The 15030-nt window shown below is 44.7% G+C and overlaps 1 protein-coding gene across 6 annotated transcripts in view; it reads right to left on the reverse strand.

Annotated features, from left to right (window-relative positions):
• Positions 1–6189, reverse strand: part of PDE8A (phosphodiesterase 8A) — a 130867-nt gene extending 124678 nt beyond the window's left edge. Inside the window, exons 1-2 of one of the 6 annotated variants that reach the window (XM_074880072.1) lie at positions 5907–6189; positions 5188–5698 (exon numbers count right to left, since the gene is read on the reverse strand). In XM_074880072.1, coding sequence (XP_074736173.1) covers positions 5188–5448 — 261 coding nt within the window. In that variant the 5' untranslated portion in view covers positions 5449–5698; positions 5907–6189. Of the gene's footprint in view, positions 1–4877; positions 4984–5187 lie in introns of all 6 variants that reach the window. The other 5 variants (XM_074880071.1, XM_074880075.1, XM_074880074.1 and 2 more) reach the window with 5 other exon arrangements.
• Between the last annotated feature and the right edge of the window lie 8841 nt (positions 6190–15030).

The raw sequence follows: 15030 nt of genomic DNA on the forward strand, positions 1-15030 counted from the left end.
ACTTCACCATTTCATATCTTTAAATCATATTTAGACTTAGCATTTTGGATGTGAAATCTGAATTGCTGGTACCTTAAATAGCAAGGCAATGCTGGTACCTTGCACTGGAATTTCACACCACGTGTAATATTGGGAATGGTAGAAAGGGAGAGAGAACTAATAAGCCTATTGCCTCCCATTCTTCTGCCTGGCTTGTAACTACAACTAGAAAATTTCTCACTGTGGATGTACTTACACTTCAATCTAAGCCATACAATTAAGAATACAAAGGGTACAACACACTAAAATAAATACCTAGAACTGTAGAAATAAAGGCTTGTTTTTAATACTTCCTCTATTGACATATTCAGGTGGCAGAAAAGGAAAAGCTTAGAAATGAACTACCTAAAATGGCCAAGCAAGAGACACAAAGCAAGTTCAGACCAGGGGCAGTGAAGAACAATGCAAAGGGCAGAGAGAAGTCAGCGTAGATGACTTTACAGCTGAAAGGAGATTCGGTGAAGTTTTTACCAACAGTAAATACTCCAAAAATTCAGGGTCTAACCTTGCTCAACTCACACAAGGAATTGCACTCAGATGCAGCGACACATTTTGCATGAGTTGGTTTGCATGACCAGGAGAGGTACCAATAATAATGCTTTAAAAATTGAGAAAGCAGCTTATGCTATCTTAGTAGTGTAGCAATCTATATGCTGTGAGTGACTTACAGTTAATTTTTTTCCAGTTTACATTACAAACAACATGAAATTAAAAGGTAAAGATAAAAAATAGACTTAAATATGAACCCAGTTCACATGTTACTACACCAGTTCGCTTCATACCATTTAAAAATTAGACTCCCATCCCCTGGAGAAAAAGTGTTCATGCCTTGCAACAACAGCATAAAAAACATCAGCCGTCAAGATTGAGAAAAGTTTGTGTATCTCAGCGTGGGAAGGATCCTCTCTCAGTGGGAGCAAGGATCTCTGTACAGGAGGGCTGACGTCAGTGGAAGTGGGAGGGAAATGGTGATGGGAGGCTTGTCAGGAAAATGATTGAGGACAGTTTCAGTGGGAACAGGGAGGAATCAAGACAGGGTGGATGGCCTCAGTGGAAGCATGGACAGTACATGTGGGAGTTTCAAAGGGAGGGAGAGCGAGCGTGTTCCAAGGGGAAGGAATTACCAGACAGACAGGAAAAGAGCAGACAGCTTAAGCGACTAAATAATATGCTGTTAAATGCTGAAACGAGATCCACTTCAGCACTGCAGGTACAAGTTTAGCATACAGCCTCCTATATGCAGAATTATGCAACCAATGGTTTGCGGTGACTGTAAAATTCTCAGGCAATTTCACAGGGTTTTAGTGAAGAAGACTTACTGGCTGTAGGGCCATAGATTTAAACTGGCTGTTCCATATTAGCTGATAAATCAAAAGGCTATTTCACATTTAGCCCTGCTGGTTTAGGACTACTTTCAATTTAAAATAAAGGAAGCTTGGCTTTACTCTCTGATCCCCTTGCACCCAAATGCACATATTTCTGTGTTAGATACACATGACAGGGAAAGTCAAGAGGAAGGAAATCTCACATATGTAAAAGAATGACAGGGCAAAATAAATGTGCAATGTATGTGCTACAATATATTTTAGTGCACTACAGAAGAGTGACACACACACATGTGATGTTGGGACATGAATGCTTATGAATACCCAAGTAAATTTTAAATAAACACCCATGAAGTCCTTATACCATTCCAAGCCTTTACTCTGCTTATGCTATAGGTTAAACAGAGGTATTATTCTAAAGGTGTTTAAGCAGGTTTCTATAAAGCCAAGTACCTTTACCACAAATTCAACACCACAAATGTTCAAAGAAGAAAATCATAACTAATATATACGAAAAAGACAAACTGTCATGATTTTGAGTCCACTTTCTTGAGATTTTTAGATCTACAAAAAAACAGGCAAACTCTCCTTTGCAACAGTACCGAGTGGAGTGTCATTTGATATTCTTAATGTAGCACTGGATAATCAAACTTCAGTCACTGTTAGTGCATCTGAGTCTTGCGGGTCTTTCACTGGGAAAAGTATAGAGTTTAAGCTGTGAAGTTGACAGACCAAAAATTAAGGGAAGTTTTCATGGCTGGTTCACTTTTTAGATATGGCACTTATTCCACTTAAATTTTCAAATGAAAGCCATATATGAAATTACTAATTAAGGGGGGAGATACTGGTACATGACCAAATATATTTTATTAAAAGGGCTCCTCCATTTCTCATACCATCACCACACTCATATATACCAGAAATAGGTATTAATGGCACTTGTCTGTGCACACACACCCCTTCAAGACTGCTCTGCAAATTTGCTATGGATAAACTTACGTTTTTCCATATTAGGAAAGAACAGGTAACTTTTTAAGCTACAGTTTGTAAATTGATGCAAATCACAAAATATAGTATGCTCACACTGCACATCCAAAAAATGATCCTCTGCTATTTGACCAGAAGGATATAATAAGACATAAACAGAAAGCCAGAATAAGTCTGGAGACTAATTAGGAATGTATATAATGCCATTTTACAGTTAGCATGAGTTATTTCTTTTAATGACACTTTCTGACTTGAAAAAGGTGCACTGTAGCTAACAAACTGATTCAGTAAAAGTTATTGTGCTACTTGTTATACATATTTTAATAAACTTAAGGCTAATGCCAGCTGAAGTGAAAAAGTGAGATTTACACATGGGCCAGGTTTTGTTCTTAGCTCTCACACAGGACTTTCTTGGCTTTAAGCTGTGCATATACAACAAAAGAAAGTGAATGAATTTCAATTAAAGTACCCTGAAACCAAGTGAAAATGCCGTTCAGGCAGATTACTGGCTGTTCACACAAATTATGATGATACCACCATTGGCCAAAACATAAAAGGTTTGTAGCATCTTCTGTTAATGTGAGGGTACCCCAGGGGCCATAAAGGGTGTACAATGCACTCTGAAGAATAGCAGTAGTTCCTAGTAGCACCCTCATTCTTACAGTTCTTCCTCAAATCAAAAATCCTTTTAACTCCAAAACAGCACAACGCCCTGTCCAATGCTCCTTTCGGCTTCAGGGATTTCAGGCTCCTGTCCCTTAGCTTCAATGTTCTCACACTTTGTTTCTTTCCAAACAACTTCACTGTACTGTGAAAACCCTCTCCAGTGATAGCATAGCCCTCTCTCCAGCACAATCTCTGAGAGTGCAATTATCTAGCACACTAAGAATAGTGAATCTGATCATACTATACACACTAATGACAGAAGCAGACAATGAAATACCATGCTGCTTTAGAGTTCTCAAGAGTATTTACGACTTTGCACGTGAAAATCATGCAGATGTGATGTGTCCAACAGATTTTTGTATTCAGCTGATCACAGACAGAATTCCATTCTCATTTCTCAAAACCCATCGTTTCACAGCAATGTGCTTAGAGTGATGACAAGGGCAGAAAATATGACCGAGTGATAAAAATCAGAATGACTGCCAATGAGATTACAGTATGCATATGAACCAACATAAACCGTATAGCATCTGGCTGAATTATCCAAACCTTGTAACAAGAATTTTTACAAAGTTCTTGAAATCAAACAACAAAATTTTACAAAACTAAGCCTGCTTCCCATGCATATTTTGGAGTTGATTTTTTCCCCCATAAGCAAACCACACAGAAGACAAAGGAATACAAACTTTAAGAATATTTTTGGTTTAGATTTTATAATGTGCAATTATAATCACAAAAATTCAGCTAGCAAAACAACTGTCAGGAGTGCGATGACAACTTAAGTTTCCTTACTATAGTTACCGTGTTAAATATGCCTTAAGCATGTCTATCGTGTGTGAACAGGGCCGTAAAGTTCAGTTTCCTGTACAGTGTTATTAACAGAAAAATTTAGTTTAGTACAACACTTCATGTTCTGCCTTAAGTATTGTTAATTCCTGCTCCAACTCACTACTTACAAAGTGTCTTCTTATCTTCTAGACTTTTTTCAAACTCCTCTGAACTGAGATTACTAAATCTGGAGGAAAACAATTGAAGAAAACCACCCACAGTACTGAAGAAAATTATTCCTGGTCAATACTCTAGAAGCCGGTCTTAATAAGCATGTAAAAATCCTAAGAAAACTACAAATCATTAGAGTTTCTGCGAGTCTGCAAAACGCTTGACATTTAGCTAGTTCTTGCCTGCATCTCATGCCTGTATCTTATATTTACAGCATGTGTGTCTCAGTTCTTATCATGGTAACCCAGAGCAGATCAGCCATGTTACATAATATCCCCTGGGCTACTACAATTTATTTATTTTTTTAATATTTGCAAATACTTATTTTTTACAAACTATAGTTCCCCCCAAAAAGCAAAGATATGGCATAATCAAAACCTATAGCATTAGGAACTGAAGTACAACCCATAAACAAACAGGCCATCAGTAGAAAGTAAACAGATGAGGAAGCATTCCACACCACTAACTTTCTCACTTAAAAAAAAAAAAAAATCAGAAATTACTGATTTTTTCAGTACGTGTCTGTCGACCTTGTGTCGTATCTCTACACAAAAGTGTGCATGCTAACACACATGTAAAAAACCTCCAAGTAATACCCTATTTGCAGCAACAGACAAGGTCAACAAGTTAATATAAATCAGCACCCACAGCAAAAACCGCTGTCACTCTCCTTTCAACTTTCTGAATGGAAGAGGTATGCAAATCGATCAGCCTAGCTAGCAGATCACTTCAGACTGCGATTTGCCTCTGCTTCCAAACAAGACAAGCACAAGCAGCAACAGTGGACGACCCAGCACAAACAAATTATGTAAAACACAGGAGTTAGTGGCAGTGCAGCTCCCACACACAGCAGAGTCTCACCACGGACAGACGGACAGGCCCTCCACGTTCAGAAGACCCATGCCCCTGGCTCTAATGATTGATGAGGACAATTACACCACTCTCCTTCCCGGCATTAGGAAAACTCCTTTTGTGGAATGAAAAAAGAGGTTTGGGTACATGTATAAAGTCGTTTCGTGAGACCGATTAGTTCATAAACGAAAGCAATAGTCCAAGCCAGGAAAAGCTCCCCCACAACACATCGCTTCGGCAGGGACACTCCTTGGGTTAAACCGCTACAGCCAACTCCTGTTCTGAGAGAAACAGTGCTTATGTTTAGCACCCTTTTTACCTTAACACTGGATCTGCTGGTCTGGGTCTCTGCCTCCATGCTCTGGCTGTTCTCCCTCTTGTCTTTCTTAGAGGAATTAGTCCTCACCTTATAAGTGGATGTGTTGGAGGATTTAATGAATAATCCTGGGACGGGGTTGCCTTGCTGCTGTTGAGACATGGTTGTGTTGGTCTGGTGAGGGGAATTGCACTCCTCAGACTCTTTGCTACTGTGATAGACCACTCTGCTGTCAGAGATGTGGATGCTTGGAGCACAGCCCATGCTTTGTGGCCACCTGGGGAATACTTCTAAATTGTATATATATATGTGTATATATATATATCTCTTTCCTTCCCGTTGGTATTTTCCCCCTGCTTAATTTTTTGTTAACAGGTTGAATCTCTTTCCTGCGTCTCCGCTACACTCTGAAGCATTGCCATCGGTCCTTTCTACACCACCAGAAACGTGTCTGTTCTCCTCGTCCTCCAGGAAACGGGTCCTTTTATCTCAATCTCAGCAGTGGGCTGGGGAGCTGGAGGGGAGGGAAGGGGGGAAATCAAGAACTGGTCGACTTCATATTTTCACAGATTATTATTAATTTTTCTAAGCCATCTGAGAATCTTGGCAGGGTTTTCTTTCCTTCTGGGGGAAAAAAAAAAAAAAAAAAAAGGAAAAAGGAGGGGGAAGCAAAAGCAAAAATAACAAAAAACCCCCAAGCCCCAAACCACACGCACACACACCCCAGCGTCTTGTCGGCTAGGCGCTCAGAGCGGCCGGGGGCACTGCACCATCTCCTCCCTCCTAGTCCGGAGCACGGCGCATTTTCCACCTGGGTTTGCACAGCGTTACCGATTAACCCGGGTACGGGCCGGGGGGCCGCTCCCCACCTCGTCTTCCGCGCTCCCCGCCAAGCAGCGCTCACTCTTCGCGGTCCCGCTCGGCGCTGCGCTGTGCCGGGCGTGCGCCTTGGGGTGTGCTCTGGGGCTGAGCTGGTGCGGGGGGGGGCGAAATAAATAAATTAAAAAAAATATATATATCGAAAAATGCCCCGCCGCCCCGGGGAGCCGGCTGCGCCCCTCACGCCGCGCTGGGCATGTCCCGCGCCGCCTCGGTCGCGGGCGGTCGCCGCGGGGGTGACATTCAGGTTCCCGTCGTCGGAAGGAAGAGCCCCCGGTCAGGCGGCTGCGGGGCTTTCTGCCCGCCGCAGCGGCATCGCTCCCGGCTCAGCGCCGCGGGACCGGAGCGGAGCGGGCCGGGCCGCGGGGAGCCCCCCACAGCGCCCGGGCCGAGCGCCGGGGGCGGCCCGCGGAAAATCAGGGCAGGGTCCGGAGGGCTTCCCAGAGCCGCGGGAGGAGCCGGCTCCGCTGGCGGAGGCATCAAAGGGCCTCCATGTTGGGGGGGATATTTTTGGTCAGAGAAATGATGCGAAACGGCGAGGGGCGGAATAAATAAAAAAAAAAAAAATTAAAAAGAAGAAAAATTAAAAAGAGCGAGAAGTAGAAGGAAAACGATCCTAGCGTCCCATCCCGGCGGAAAGGGTTGCAGCGGCGAGAGCTCTCATTCCCAGGGCCGTGGCGTCCGCGTCCCTTGCAGCGGGGAAATGCCTCTCTCCTCGCAGCGCCTTCCCTCGCTCTGCGCTCACCTTGTTATTATTGATGTTCCTCAGCAGCGGCGCCCGCCCCGCCCCACCCCGCCCCGCCCGCGCTGCCCCGGCGCTTGACAGCGGCGGAGCCAATAAAAGCCGCCGCCGGCGCTGACCTCCGGCCTGCGATGACGTCAATGCAAATGAGGCGCCGAGGGCCAATGACGCGCCGCGCCGCCGCGCCGCCCGGGCGAGCGAACTTTAAACCGCCGCTCCGCGTGCGCCCGGGGCCGCGGGTGTCGCGCGCGCGGCCGCCGTTGACCGGAAGCTCCTCCCGGGGCGTCCCCTGTTCCCCCCCACCCCCGCGGCCCCCGGTGCTGCCCAAGGAGCCGGGGACACTTCTACACGGCCCCAAGCCTTTCAGGTCCAGTTAGCTCCTTTCTCTCGATTAAAAAAAAAAAAAAAAAAACACCACACAAAACCCCCACAACCCCAAACACAACAAACCAACAGTAAAATCCACCCGGGGAACCCCTAGTGCAAGCGTCACTTGTCGGGACCAGGAGCACGGCTGCCCCGCAGACGCTCAGTGGGAAGGGCAGTCCCGGTAGCCTGCCTAGGAAAGCCAGCCCCACCCTCCCTCCCTCCCCTGCGGGGACGCTGGGTCCCGGTCTTCAAGAACCGGAACACAGCCAGAGCCCGGGCTCGGTTGTTGTTTCCCATCATCTTCCTGTCCAGCTCTGGCCATGCCAATTTCTTTGAAAATATTTTTGAAAGCAGAGGCTGTGAAAAGAGGGGATGGTGCTCTAGGGGCAGAGCCAGACGCTAGGGCTTGGAAAATGAACTGCAGACAGACTTTTCCTGCAAAATGTATGTAAAATAACCTTTTTCTGTTTCATCTGGGTTGGAAAAGACCTTGAAGATCACCCAGTCCAACCATTAACCTAACACTGACAGTTCCCAACTACACCATATCCCTCAGCGCTGTGTCAACCCGACTCTTAAACCCCTCCAGGGATGGGGACTCCACCAGTGCCCTGGGCAGCCCATTCCAACACCCAACAACCCCTTCTGGAAAGAAATGCTTCCTAATATCCAGTCTAAACCTTCCCTGGCCCAACTTGAGGCCATTCCCTCTTGTCCTGTCGCTTGTGACTTCATTAAAGAGACTCATCCCCAGCTCTCTGCACCCTCCTTTCAGGTAGTTGTAGAGGGTGATGAGGTCTCTCCTCAGCCTCCTCTTCTCCAGAGTAAACACCCCCAGTTCCCTCAGCCGGTCCTCATAAGACACATATATCCATATATCCTGTGGAAGTAACTATGCTTCCATACCATATAGATGTGTTGCAAGACTAGATGTCTGTATGTACTTCAAGAGAGAAGGAGTATCTAAAGCCCTTTAAAATGCCACGCCCGGCACAAGACAAGTTATTGCTATCGGTAATACATGTTTCAGAAGTACCAGTTCAAGCACAGCTCAGGTTCAACAACAGACGTACCACACCTCACACAAGACCACAGACCACACACAACCCAATGGGCTCGTAAGAGCCCTGTTCATGTTCCACAGGTGCCTTTCATTGTCCTCACTATGTCACTTGTAGCTCTGCCAACCTTTACTCTCAATGGCTCACAGAGGTGCTTCTCCAAGGTACTGCCTGTTTTCACTAGCTCAGGAACAGCTCAGAGGCGACAGCAGTTTAGGGAAGGCCAGACCAAATGTTAGATTTAGGAGCATGGAAAAAAACAAGTGTCAGAGATATAACTTTTGTCAGTAAGCTCCACCATCTGAGGAGGGAAAATGATGTATCACAGGTGGAAACTATGTAAATTACTCCAAATTTGTATCATGAATATAACGAATGCTTTGTTATATAAATATATATATATAAATATATATATATAAAGAGTGCTCCCCTGTCAGAACCACAGTTTCAGAAGCAGCCAATTCAGCATAAGCACTTCTGTTCATTCAGAGCAGTCAGCCTTTGAACAGTACCTTAACTACATGACAAATGCTATCAGGTCATAATTAAAAGCAAAATGTGCAGGTAAGTGATGATTATGACAGCAAGAATGTCAAAAAACAGCTCTTCATTCATATACGTAACAGCACCACTTGATGCAGATGAGAGCACCTTATAAGGTTAGGAGATGCAAAGCCAAAAGTCAGTGCTTTTGAGAAATGTGTTTTTTCAAGATAACCACAGTACTTGCACTGTCAAAATGCTTTTATTCTCGGAATTGCGAGCGTTAAAGGCTGGAAAATAAAGTCTTTCCTTCCCCGATCTCTCTGCTACTGTGCAGTTTCAAGTATAAGCAACAGTCACATAAACTTCATCCACCCCATTAATTCAGCTGATCTATATAGCCTGTTAGAACCAGAAGAAGTCACTGGCTTCCCGTGCTCTCTCATCGCTTTGGATGCCCACTAAAATAACCACTTCACAATAAATGAAGGGAAAGGCTTAACATACCTGCTTTAAACAGTGGGTACTATTTGGAGAGGGATATTTTCCTCATTCTCTCCTTTACGTTAAACATTATGTAGTAGACCCCATTAATAAGAACTTAAGCACAGCTAGAAAGAGGCTGTGTAAGAAGAGAATGCTGCAATTCCTACTTGTGCCATTAACCGCAAGTGTGGGCTCTCCTCTTCTTCAGCCTTTATGTCAGCAAAACTGCTGACAGCACTTTATTTCTGGTGGCACTGAAGGACTCGGAGGCAGCAAAACTTTATTTTCAGAGCTTCACATTCAGTTTGCAGTGCTGACACCTAGAGTTAAGCTTTCTACTTTGTAAAATAAATGGTTTGCAACTACACAAAGATGAGATGTACATTTCACAGTGTCATTTCAAAAAACATCAGTATTAGAAACACTTCTTTCCATTTTGGAGCCAAATTCTCATTCAACAAATAATTCAGTTTAACCAAACGACGGACAAACAGTTACTGTGCAGGGAGAAATGCTTCGTTCCACGTTATATAATAATAGCATGACAAAACAACAAAGTGTACATGCAGATATGACGTGCATGACCTCTGCCCTTTTCCAAGAATTTTTTCACCCTAATCCTAGGCAGATTATTTCTGTTTATTTCAATCTAGAGCCTAACTTCAAACAAAACCCAAAAAACCCTTCATCTGCAAGTTTTTCAGATGAGAATTCACACAGCCTTGAATGGGAGGATGAGGCGATCATAAAATGCCTGAATGATCCCTTAGTAGTTTAATAAAAGCTACTGAGAAATCACTAGAGTTGTTGCTACACTGATGAAAATCCAACTAAAGGCAAAATTTCTCTTTGAACAGGACACTGGCACAGTGAAACATTGGCTTGTTTCTCTTCAATTTGAAAACAGTGGTGCTGGTTTTTATTGCCAATAGAAAAATACAGTTGTATAGATTTACCCACAGCCTACAGGCAGAGAGAAGGGGTGAAAACATCAAATCATTGCCAATGGTAGTCATTTGTCACTATGCTATATGAACTCTGCGGATAAAGGGGCTTGTTCAAGCTTATTTGCTGAAGTGCAGCTCAGGAAATGGTGGGCCCTATTATTCAAAAAAAATGAAATAGTGCAAAAGAGCAGAGGAAGAATAGGAGTGTAGACACTGACAGATTAGGGCTGTGGGGGAAGTGCAAGGTCAGTACAGAGTCAGTGAGTGAGAGGTCAGAAAAGAACTAGCTCTAGGAGACAGCTGGGGAATGAGAAAGGTTATTTATGGAGAATAAGGTTGAATTTCATTCAGGACAGCAGAATAAGAAAGAAGGCTAGGAAAGAGCTTGGAATGATTGTTATCAGCTTGGTCTGTAGACAAGGGGGTGCTGTGAAAGATCAAAGTATTTAGAGAACAAATACATAAGCTTAACATTTTAAAAGGATTAAAAATTACAGTATTCAGCCACTTCCCCATCCATCTCATAGACAAATTACATTGGATCCTGCATTTTTTGACAAAAGACTGAACGGCACACTGACTCCCCCACTGCTCCCCATGTCTGCTGTCTCTCCCCAAACTTCCATAAGCAGAAGCACTTCCCCTTGATGTATCAGCAGTATGCACCCATTTCACACAGCTCTTGACCATTTCCCTTTGCACACTGTAAGAGTTCATGCGTGAGCACTGGGACAATTCACTCCTGTCCAGTTACACAAAAATGCGTGTGAAGGGACAGAGAAAAAATTTGGTGCCAAAATCCAATTCTGATACTATTTCAGTGCCCGAGACACTGACAGGTAGAATTTTGCAGGAGAAGTAATGGACTAACACCTGTATGAACACCTAATATCAGTGTGCTTTGAAAAAATGTTTGTTCAGGAATGGCACAGCGAGCGTGCCTACAGTCCTGTAAGCACAAGGCAGCAAGCTTGATATGAGATTACTCTATGTGGTTTTAATTGCTTCGCCCCCCCTCCAAGTCATCTGTATGTTCCAACTGTGTCTTCTGGCCTTCTGAAAAGTTAGGCAATCCTGCTGGTCTCCAGGCCAGCGAAGGAGGCAGTGGGGAGGAGGAGGAGGTGGAACTGTGGAAAATGTGCCAGCGCACAAACAGCTGAATGGACTCTACACTGCTAACTACTGACACATGCAAGCTGTGACAGAGCTTGTCTCTCCAGCCCCAAGATATTCTAGAAGAGAAAACAGAGACCATATTCTGCCCTAGCCACAAGTTAGTATCAGCATTACACCCCATGAGCAGACCAGGGTACACCTACTTGTTCGTGTATAAGAGACATGTATCCTGGAACAGGACATTTTCAGGTGACATGAGACAAGTGTATATTTGTCCTGAGATGATAGATCATCCCCAGTTCCTGGAATGTACAGAAGTACCATGGGTTTGTTTTCTGCATCACTTTCCCGATGTCCTGAAAAACCCCAAAGCAATTGACAGAAGCGCCGCTCTGAAAGCCTGGCAGGCTGTCTGGCTTGCTGTTGTTGCATAATTGCAATTGCAGAACACAGACACTTGTCTGTACCACTTGGAAACAAGGGCCTTCAAGACAGTCTAAGTCAGCAACTTTTTCAACCCTAGCACCAAAGACATCCAAGTCTAAAGCTCAGACACTTCATGTATGTACAAGCTTCATCGTCATAACTGGTGTCAGAATGGCTTTTACAGCTGTAGTTTACACATCACACTCACTGCTGCTCAGTGATCAGCAGGATAGACACACTATTTCTGGGAGAAAAATGTACCCCCCTTCTCCACTGTACCTCCTTTCCACTTTGATTACCCTCTTTGCTGTCCCACAATGTGGAAGTCACTTTCCTAGCCCCATCCTATCCTAAAGATTTGTCTCCCTTTCTTGTATTTCTTAGTCTCTCCTGCTTCTTCCTTTCCCTCAGATCCTTTTGTTTCCTCCTCTAAGTACCCCTTTTGTCGTCTGCTTTCTCTTGCCACTTCCCCCATCAGATCAAAATCCTTTGCCCAGCCCCAAAGCAATTCTTGCCTCTATGATCTCCCAAAAGTTCAGTCAGTCCCCTTAAATCTTCCACAAAAGCCCCCCATTTTTTCTGGTTTCACAACTGTCCATCTGTCCAGTACTTCTCAAGTAACCTCCAGCATTATCTCTACTTTGTTTTTTATAGGGTCTCCCCAAATCACCCAAGAGCAGCACCTGCTTGCATAGCACATGCAGAGCAAAGGTGACCAGCTCTCTCTGACACCCAATTTTAGTGACTGGGCATGGGGCTTCTGATGCTGCTGGCTTACAGCAGGCTTAGCTGAAGCCTGACTTCAGTGGATCAAGGCATATGCAGGGAAAAGGGGTGAGAGCACGGTCTCCCTGAATCTCCTCTGCCCCAAATAAAGCTGACTCTGGATCTGGAGGCAGCTGAGACTGACACCCACAGCATTGCTGGTCTCTCTAGGCACTGTGGGTACAGATCCTTGGACTGATCTGGGGCCAGAGCAGACTACGGCACCTTTACCACTATCTGAAAGTCTCACAACCTAAGCTTTGTCTTTCCAATCCCTGAGCCTGGGAGCCCTCCACAGCCTGGGGAATACAGCACCCACAGGATGCAGGAGGCTGCACTGTAACACCAAGCTGCTCCAGCAGTGCCAACCCCAGAGCTCAGCGAGGAGTGCTCTGTGAGCTGCTGCTGCCAAAGCAGCCTCTAACAGCTCCCACCTCCTGGCCTCGCCTCCAGTCAGCCAAAAAATTGTGGGGAAGGGAGGAACAAAGCACTGTCGTCCCCACCCACTCCCCTATAATTATCCTGTGCTTCACAAGCAGGATTATCTATCTGGATACACAGTGCCATGCAGCCAGCTGTGACCATAGAGAATTAGCTGTTCCCCTCTTGGAGAATTTTCCCTTCTCTCTTCCTAAGTATTTTTAAGCTAACTTATATTCATTTAGTATACAACCTTTTCAAGTTTGTGATTTACGAAACCAAAGATGAGAACTGGTCCTTCCGCTACAAAACGGATCCTACTTAGGTGGAGTGGTATACCCAATTCTTACACCCTACAGGCCTTGCTGCCTGTTGTCCCTCTGCTTCCCAAGGGTATTGGATCTCCCCTCTTAGCTATCCACCTTCTGGCCCAGTCCAAGAGTATCCTCAACCTCAGGACCCTTCAGACTCATAAATTGGTTCCTGATGCTGTAAGTCCAGGATCACATTATGGTCTGCCTGGATCCAGTAAGAGAAAGCAACTGAAAGAAATAAGCAACCTGGCTCCTCCATCAGTAGGTCAGTTTTCTTTGGTCATCAAAGCTAGAAGGACAAGCTCTTAGTCTTTGTCAGCCTACCCCAGCAGCTAAAGGACCAGTTCAGACTAATGAGGGAAGGCTCACTCCAAACAAGATAGGCTTGCAAAACCAGACTTTCTCTCCCTGACTCTCTCCCCATCTCTCCTCTCCCAGACCCCCACTGTCTCCTCAAAGCAGCCGCTTTCTTACTTACTCCTGGTTCCTAGTGGCCAGCAGCCCTCATTCCTGGACCAGCATCTTTAACCCTTCCCAGAGTCAGACCAAGTAAGAGTAGCAAAGAGAACAACAAAATACAGAGCTACAAACTCATCCCTGCAGTATGGCAGCAGCAGGAGCTGAAAATCTCTCTACAATTACTCTTTAAGACAGACTGTACACCTGCAAAACAGACGGCTTTCATGGTTGCTGAATTTATTATTTAAGGAACAGATCCATCATCCATGGTCGTACTGAGCAGTTATTTATTATATATTCACAATAGCAAAAAATCCCACGTTCTGGCTGTGAGATTTATGTTCCTAGATCACTCAAACATCTGAAAAATTAATCCTACAAACATGCCTGAATATAAGACAGGGATCTGGACCTTGTCTGAATACTTAACAACTGTTAACTGTATTCTCAAGCACATTTCCTTTCCTTGGGACAGACCAATACCTTTAAATACGCGCAGACACATTCAACTATGTACAATCCTTCCCCGAAACTAGGTCTTTCTGTGGAGCAAGGCAATATCCTCACATATGCAAGAAGCTGAACCCTTAAGTAACCAAGAGAAGCACACCCTGCCATCAAACAGATAACCCAGAGATGGATCTGCAATTTATTACTCTCCAAATGTACCCCTTTTTCCAGGAATGCAATCGGGCTCTGTGAGCAATGTTTCATTCACGATTCACACTATTTTTCCAAATGTGTTCTTGTTTCTGTAAGCTCCCATCAGGGAAGTTGCGTTCCCTGCCACTTGCCTGCATGCAGCTCTGCGTGCAGACAGCTGTAAGGAGGAATGTACAAGAATCCGACCTCTGCGGTGCCATGGCACAGCGCTCGTAGATCATGAGTCTTGTAAACTCCATTTTACAGCTGTCTGCACATGCAGCTGAGCAGCGGGAAGAGCAACACCACAGGAATTGCAAGAGGACATGACAACTTGGGAAAGAGATAAGGAGAAACCACACTGAGGGCAGGTGGAGAAACCAGACCATGTAAGTTTTCTGGGGATAGCTATTAAAAAAAAAAAAAGAGAGACACTCAGGATGTATCGGGGAGATAAATCTTCTGAGTTTTTGAAAAGGGGAAGGCAGCCCTTGCAGGCTCACTCACCACAGCCCTAACAAACATAAATCTTACCCACATGGGCACCATCCTTCCCAACACTCTCACCAGGGCTGCCTGTAGCGCAGCTATCACGGAAGGATCTGTCATATTAAGCAGAACAAGACTTGGCAGTTTCTGTGAATTATGGTTACAGCCAGCACAGCTGGGTGCTGCAGGGGTTGACAGGCTCTGTAACACAGTCACAATAGCAAGAGCTGTAGAAAAATTTTCATCAA

The sequence above is a fragment of the Strix uralensis genome, chromosome 11, assembly GCF_047716275.1.
Source record: "Strix uralensis isolate ZFMK-TIS-50842 chromosome 11, bStrUra1, whole genome shotgun sequence".
Classification (NCBI taxonomy): Eukaryota; Metazoa; Chordata; class Aves; order Strigiformes; family Strigidae; genus Strix; species Strix uralensis.